Source organism: Molossus molossus, unplaced genomic scaffold (genome assembly GCF_014108415.1).
Source record: "Molossus molossus isolate mMolMol1 unplaced genomic scaffold, mMolMol1.p scaffold_m16_p_17, whole genome shotgun sequence".
NCBI classification, from domain to species: domain Eukaryota; kingdom Metazoa; phylum Chordata; class Mammalia; order Chiroptera; family Molossidae; genus Molossus; species Molossus molossus.
The window spans coordinates 24,620,127-24,628,290 of record NW_023425352.1 but is presented as its reverse complement, the minus strand read 5'-3'; the positions used below and the strand labels follow the sequence as shown (position 1 = coordinate 24,628,290).

The 8,164-nt window shown below is 47.8% G+C and overlaps 1 protein-coding gene across 4 annotated transcripts in view; it reads left to right on the top strand.

Moving 5' to 3' along the window:
* Window positions 1-1,484: 1,484 nt before the first annotated feature.
* Window positions 1,485-8,164, top strand: part of CNNM1 (cyclin and CBS domain divalent metal cation transport mediator 1) — a 49,414-nt gene continuing 42,734 nt past the window's right edge. For all 4 annotated transcript variants that reach the window (XM_036265372.1, XM_036265370.1, XM_036265369.1 and 1 more), the window contains exon 1: window positions 1,485-3,066. In XM_036265372.1, the coding sequence (XP_036121265.1) occupies window positions 1,509-3,066 (1,558 nt within the window). In that variant the 5' untranslated portion in view covers window positions 1,485-1,508. The remainder of the gene's footprint in view (window positions 3,067-8,164) is intronic.

Genomic DNA, 8,164 nt, shown 5'->3' with positions numbered 1-8,164 from the left:
AAAATGACATAGAACTACACAGTATATCAGTATCAATTTCCTGCTTTTGGTTTTATACTATAGTTAAGATATAACCATCGGGGAAACTAGGTAAAGGGTACTGGGATATCTTAGTTATCTTGGCAACTTTCTGTGTGTATGTTGTTCTGCGTGTGTGTGTGTGTACATGTACATGTGTGTATTTTAAGTCTCTCTCAACCAAGCTTCCAGACTCTAGTCTTGCTCCTCACTCCGCAGAGGTGAGACTATTACAAATTTCTTTCATTTACTCTGCCTAGTAAATCTAATATATATGTATATACAAATTTATACATAAATACTTTTAACACAAACAGTACACATTGTTCTGCACCTTGCCATTTTTTCTTTTTTTTTCTAATCCTCACCTGAGGACATTTTTCCATTTCTTGTTCAGATAGAGTGGGAGGGAGAGAGAGAGAAAGAGAGAAGGAGAGAGAAACATCAATGTGAAAGGGACACATCGAGTGGTTGCCACCCACACGACCCCAACCAGGGCCGGGGACAAACTGCAACTGAGGTACGTGCCCTTGGCAGGAACCGAACCCAGGTGTCTCTGGACTGCAGGCCAAGGCTCTAACTGCTGAACCAAACCGGCTAGGGCCATTTTTCTTTTTTCAATTTTTTTTTTCTTTATTGATTTTAGAGAGAGAGGAAGAGAGGAAGAAACAGGGAGAAAGAGAGAGAAACATCCATGAGGGAAAACATCTGATTGGCCTCCTCCTGCAAGCCCCTCACTGGGGATTTGGCCCACAACTCCGGCATGTGCCCTGACCGGGAATCTAAAAGGAGGACCTCTTTGTGCATGAGTCCACGCTCAACCACTGAATCACACCAGCGCTACACCTTGCTATTTTTCAACTCTTACTTTGGATACTTTTCCATATCACAAACACATGGATCAATGGCATTCTTTTTTCCTGCTGCATAGTATTCCACCACACAGTGGTATCATGATTTATTTCAACAGTTTCTTACTGATTGATGGGCATTCCAGTCTTAACAAATAATTGAATTTAATTTAGAAAATATTAAACATGAAAGATCAGCTGAGATTAAACACAAAGTTTTCACAGATTCAAGACCTGCCTCCAGAATATCTTTTGACCAGAAGGGGGAATGCTAGCGGCAGGAGAAAACAAAACGATGGGAAATTTCCCCGGCCAATGGGGGAAGAGCGGCCGGCAGGGAATTACTGCCGGGTATGAATTCGCTTAAGCAGGAGGCCCGGCTCCAAGCCAAGCTTTCCCCAGGATGCAGTTCAGATATACTGAAGTGCGTCAGGGTTATGCACCGTGCAGTGATTCCTGACCATCTCCAGTGTCTTGGGAGGACCTCCTGTCCTAACAAGGTCTGCATCCTCACTGCCTCCAGCCCAGGGGGCGTACACGTGGTGACCTCCCTGGGGCTGGTTCCCTCCTCTGGCTCCTCCTCCCTCCAGCTCTCACTCCGCTTTCTGCAGTATCACGTGCAGCCGCGCCGGGTGCAGGATGGCGGCAGCTGCGGTGGGTGTCAGAGTCCGGGACTGCTGCAGCCGGGGCGCTGTGCTCTTGCTCTTCTTCTCCCTGTCCCCTCGGCCCCCGGCCGCCGCCGCCTGGCTGCTGGGGCTAAGGCCGGAGGACACCGCTGGAGGCCGCGTGTCCCTGGAGGGAGGCACCCTACGGGCGGCAGAAGGCACCAGCTTCCTCTTGCGCGTCTATTTCCAGCCCGGGCCCGCGGCGCCAGCGGCGCCGGTGCCCGCACCCACCCTATCCTTGGGAGAGAACAGCACCGGCGACTGGGCTCCGCGGCTCGTGTTTATAGAGGAGCCGCCAGGCGGGAGCGGCTTGGCGCCCAGCGCTGTCCCCACGCGCCCTCCGGGGCCGCAGCGCTGCCGCGAGCAGAGCGACTGGGCGTCGGATGTGGAGGTTCTGGGGCCCCTGCGTCCTGGAGGCGTGGCCGGCTCGGCTCTAGTTCAGGTGCGAGTGCGAGAGCTGCGCAAGGGTGAGGCAGAGAGGGGCGGCATGGGCAGTGGCGGGAAGCTCTTCTCGCTGTGCGCCTGGGACGGGCGCGCCTGGCACCACCACGGCGCCGCTGGCGGCTTCCTGCTGCGCGTCCGCCCGCGGCTGTACGGGCCAGGCGAGGGCCTGCTGACCCCAGCGTGGCTGCGGGCGCTCGGAGCGCTCCTGCTGCTCGCCCTGTCTGCCCTGTTCAGCGGCTTGCGCCTAAGCCTGCTCTCGCTGGACCCGGTGGAGTTACGGGTGTTGCGGAACAGCGGCTCGGCCACCGAGCAAGAGCAGGCGCGCCGCGTGCAGGCGGTGCGCGGCAGGGGAACCCATCTGCTCTGCACGCTGCTCCTGGGCCAAGCCGGAGCCAACGCGGCCCTGGCCGGTTGGCTGTACACCTCGCTGCCGCCGGGCGTCGGGGATCCGGGGGAAGACTACGGCGAGGCGGGGATTCACTTCCCGTGGCTGCCGGCGCTTGTGTGTACCGGAGCCGTGTTCCTGGGCTCGGAGATCTGCCCCTACTCGGTGTGTTCACGGCACGGGCTGGCCATTGCCTCGCACAGCGTGTGCCTGACCCGGCTTCTGATGGCGGCCGCTTTCCCCTTGTGTTACCCGCTGGGCCGCCTGCTGGACTGGGCGCTGCGCCAGGAGATCAGCACTTTCTACACAAGGGAAAAGCTGCTGGAGACGCTGCGGGCCGCGGACCCCTACAACGACCTGGTAAAGGAAGAGCTCAACATCATCCAGGGTGCCCTGGAGCTGCGTACCAAAGTGGTGGAAGAGGTGCTGACCCCCCTCGGAGATTGCTTCATGCTTCGTTCCGACGCCGTGCTGGACTTCGCCACAGTCTCCGAGATCCTGCGCAGTGGCTACACTCGCATCCCGGTGTATGAGGGCGACCAGCGGCACAACATTGTGGACATTCTGTTTGTCAAGGACTTGGCCTTCGTGGACCCCGACGATTGCACCCCACTCCTCACTGTCACCCGCTTCTACAACCGGCCCCTGCACTGCGTCTTCAATGATACTCGGCTGGACACGGTGCTGGAAGAGTTTAAGAAGGGTGAGCAGTGGTCTATGTCCTTTCTCAACTCCTATCCCCATCAAAAGTATTACCCTTTTATAAACATGTGAGACCTCAGGTGTCCAAAGCAATTCTCCCGTGGTACCAAAAACTCAAGATAGACCCCACTTCATGACTTAATTTCACTTCTTCCTACCTTCCTTACAGCTGACTGAGCTCCAAGCCTCTTCCCCTTAACTTGGCTCACAAGATGCCCCATTTTCTCATTCATTTCATTCTAGTATTTTTCAGGGCCTACCATTTGCCAGGTATTGTGCAGAATAGACTTTGGAGATAGTCCTTGAAGGTCATTGCATATGGCTACTAACCCATTACAGGAGGAACCTTTACAGGTTCCCATAACAAGCCGACTTTGTTTTAAACTCCTCCCAGGGCTGAAAGCTCACTATTTCCAGGGCAAACTCAATCCACTGCTGGACAGCTCCAGCTGCTGACAAAGTCTTTCTTACATAGAGTAGAAATTTGTTTCTCCCAAACTTCTCTTTGGGTCCTAGTTATGACCTTTGAATCACATGGAGTAAGACCCAAACACCTTAGACATTCTTTCCCCCCTATTGAATTTTCCACCATCTACCTCATACATCAAGTGCACAGGTTGGAGATTAAAAATTGACTAAGGAAGTGAGGTCCTTGTACTTCTGGGAACTATGTTCCCATGAGGTAGGATAGAGCTGGACCTAAGGAAATATTCTGGTAAAGGGAACCACTAGAAAACTTGCATATCCACTTGAAAAGAAAACGTGTTTCCTTCAGAGCAGTCACCATCCCCCGTGTGATGTCATGCTTATAACATGTTCACTACATGTCTGGTGTTGTCTTTGGAAACTGTCTTCTGGGCTTGAGAACAATTCACCCAAGAAATATTAGTACTTTGGGGTCAGTCCTCCTGGCATTCCACAGTTTGACTGGTCTCCCTAGTTAACCAGAGTTGACCTAGAAGAATCCTCGGTTGTTTTTTAAAATCAAATCCACTTCAAAAGTCACCTCTGAGAGCATTCAGAAGACTGTCTCACAGTCTCTAAAAGTGATTCCAGAAATGATCTGAACAGTGCCATGGTTAGAAAAAAGTAGGACCTTCCAGAATGACTATTTTGAAGGAGGTACTCATCTATACATATGAGTTGGCACATTTATTACAAACTAAGCTAAACAAAAAATAATAATTCCCTGACTTTAGAATTAATCTTCAAGTGTAGCTTCCCTGTGACTAGCAGGAATCTTATTTGACTGTGTGTGTTTTTTGTCTTTTTTAAATCCTCACCCAAGGATATATTTTCCATTTATCTTCAGATAGAGTAGGAGGGAGGGAGAGATGTAGTGAGAGAAAAACATCGATGTGGAAGAGACACATTAACTGGCTGCCTCCCACACCACCCTGACCAGGGCGGGAACAAACTGTAACTGAGGTACGTGCCTGTGGCCAGAATTGAACCCACAACTCATTGGTCCATGGGCCGATGATCTACCGCTGAGCCAAATAGGCCAGGGCTGACTGTATGTTTTTTATTTTGTTTGTCAAAAATTCAATTTCATTGTCTTATCATCACAGGTAGTCTTTAGCTCTTAGATATCAGAAAGATATCTGGGATCGTCCTTCTGCTGCTACCAAGGAGAAAACAGTAAAAAAGCTGCTTTCAGTCTCAGATTTGGGAAGAGAATAGCCCTAGACTTTGTGTTGGTATCATGAGAAGGGGAGGAAGTGTGTGTGGGGGGGTGTGTGGGTGTGGGTGTGTGTAGCACCTGTTTTAGCCCAATTTAGGCTACTATCTCACCTTCTTCAGTCTGTCTCCCTCCAGTTCTTCCAATACTCTGAGGTTCATCCATCCACACTTAGAATTATCCTACCATTTTGTGTACCCTACAGAAGGGAGTCTTGGATTTGGCAATAAAAGCTGTGAAAATCTGTGTAAGTTTGTTAAGGATGCCATGACAAAATACCACACACTGGGTGACTTAAACAACAGAAATGTATTTTCTCACAGTTCTGGAAGCTGGTAGGGTAAGATCAAGTATCATCAGTTTGGTTTCCTCTGAGGCCTCTCTACTTGGCTTGCAGATGGCCACCTTCTTGCTGTTTTCTTATCCCTGGAGTCTCTCTCTCTTCTCATTTTATAATGACACCAGGCAGATTGTATTAATGTCTACCCTATCAGCCTCAGTTTAACTTAGCCATCTCTTACGTGTGATATTTAGGATAGAGTGCAGTTTAAGTGTCTCATTGTCATGTGCTACGAGAAGACATTTTTTTTTTTAATCCTCACGCAAGGACATTTTTTTTTTTTTTTTTGCATTTATCTTCAGATAGAGCAGGAGGGAGAGAGAGAAACATCGATGTGAGAGACACATCGACTGGCCACCATCCATACAACCCCAGCCAGGGCCAGGGACAAACTGCAACTGAGGTATGCGTCCTTAGCGGGAACCGAACCCGGGATTCTTTGGTCTGTGGGCCAACGCTCTAACCACTGAGCAAACCATCCAGGGCTGAGAAGACATTTTTTTTTTTTTTATCTTCACCCGAGAACATTTTTGCATTTTTTGTACAGATAGAGTGGGAGGGAGAGAGAGGAAGAGAGAGAGAGAGAAACATCGACGTGAAAGGGACACATCAAGTGGCTGCCACCTGCACAACCAACCAGGGCCGGGGACAAACTGCAACCGAGGTACATGCCCTTAGCGGGAACCGAACCCCGGTGTCTCCGGACCACAGGCCGATGCTCTAACCGCTGAGCCAAACCGGCCAGGGCTGAGAAGACATTTTTAATGAAACTCCTGTGAACCCATTGATTCATTCATTTAGTATTTATTGAGCATCTACATAGTGTTAGGCAACAGGGGAGATAGTAAGACTGCCCTCAGAAAGTTACCAGTCTACAAGGGCATACAGTGTTAGAATGAGGACAGCCTTTAGAAGCAGATATTGTGTCTTACTAACCTGTGTATCCCCAGAGCCTGGCACAGTGCTTTGCACAGAATAGGTTACTCAAAAAAAGTCGCTATTGATCTGAAATGAGTCCTGCTGCAGAATTTCTAAATCTGGTCTGTAAAGGCTTGTTAGTGTTTTAGTAGTTAGTTTGTAATTAGGTAGATCACGGAGGGGAAGCAGGCCATTACAGTGAACACCACGCCAAGGAAGGTATGTTCACATCCTTTCAGAGCCTGGCTCTTTCCTCCAAGAATGGTCCACGAACCAGCAGCATGGACCTCACCTGGAAGCTTTTAGAAAGGCAGAATGTCATGCCCCACACTAAATCCACAGAATAAGTCTGCATTTTAACAAGCCTTCAGCTGACTCATGTGTGCATTAAAGTTTGAGAAGCATTGCCTTTGGAGAACCCTTATTAACAGTGATTGATAGATTTACTTAGGACAGAATAAATACAAGGAATAATTATCATGGTGTGTGTTCAGTGGCTCCAAGCTATATAATATATTGGTAATTTCTGAAAGAGTTATGTTTGCACCATAGGTTAGGAGAGGAAAGCCAAGTTGAACTATTCCTTTTTTTTTTTTACCTTTAAAAATAACTTTTTAAGTAAGTCATAAAAGCCCTTCCATTTCCCTCAGTTCTTGGCATCTCAAGTTACTTCACTACCTACACAAACCCCTTAGGAGGTAGGAGAGGAAAATGATAATATTTTAATAGGAACAACAGTTACCATTAATTGAGTGACAACTCTGCCAGGCACCATGCCAAGCCTTTTATGTACTCAGAACAACCCTCCGGGGTAGGTATTATTAACTCCATTTTACAGATGAAGAAACTAAAGTGCAGATCAATTATGTGACTTGCTCAATTTCCCATAGTTAATAACTGACTGAACTGTGATTTGAACTAGATCTACAGGACCCCAAAGCCTATTCTGTGTCCCACTACCCCATTCTTACTTCCCTTCCCATCCCAGAACTCCTGTCACCCACAGGGTTCCAAGCTAGCCTTTCACCTCTGACTTGCTGCCCATGGCTGATTCACCTCTGGTTTCTGCAGGTTAGAAAAGTAGCTTTTATAATGATAATAATTGCTAGCATGCATATTGCATTTTATAAAACATTTCTACCTACCTTTTTTCTCTGATCTTAAAACAACTCAGCAATTATAAGTGAGAACCGTAACACTGCCTACAATCATCACTCAGCTAGTATATTCCAAGGCCCGTATTCAAATCCATTTCATGTGACTCCAAAACTCTTGGCCATATGGGATTTTACCTGTATACTTCTGATGATCCCCAGGTCTTTAGAAAGTGGAGAAAAGGAAAATGGTCTTTCCAGCTAACATGCTAGCTTTACAAAAGGTAACAGTATTTCTCCCCAATGGGCTGTGAGTTCCTTGAAGGCAGAGAATGAATGTTGTTTACTTTGTATTCTCAGGATGAGCACAGTGGTCACCATGGCTAGGAGATGGATACACATTTATTGAATAAATGGTTTTAAATAGCTAGCTTCTATATTTCTATGTTTGAGTGAGGTAAACCCTGAGTTCAGAAAAATTAGTGTTGTTTGTTCAATTGATCATAACCAATCTCTCCTCTTCCTCTACCCAGGTTTTTTACCCCAATTACTGGCACCACGGCCTCTCTAGTCTTCCAGGCTAAAAACCTCTCCTTCACCACCCACCTTTATCCTGCTAATCACTGTCTTAGTCGGCTCCAGCTGCCATAACAAATCATCGTACACTGGGTGGCTTAAACAACCGAAATCTATTTTTTCATGGTTCTATAGACTAAAAGTCCAAGATCAAGGTTCCAGCTGATTTGCTTTCTGATAAAAGCCTCTTCCTAGCTTGCAGAGGGCCACCTCTCACTGGTCCTCACATGACCTTTCCTAAGTGCATGGAGAGAGAGAAACAGGGAGAGGGAGAGGGAGAGGAAGAGGGAGGGAGAGAGAGAACATAAAACACACTGTGATTTCTTCTCCTCTTCTTATAAGGACAGTTAACTGTTGGATTAGGGCCCCACACTTATGTACTTGTTTAACCTTAATTACTTCCTCAGAGACCACAGTGGGGCTTAGGACTTCAACATAAGAAATTGAGGAGGGGAAACACATGAATTTATGGACATTTAGTCCATAACAA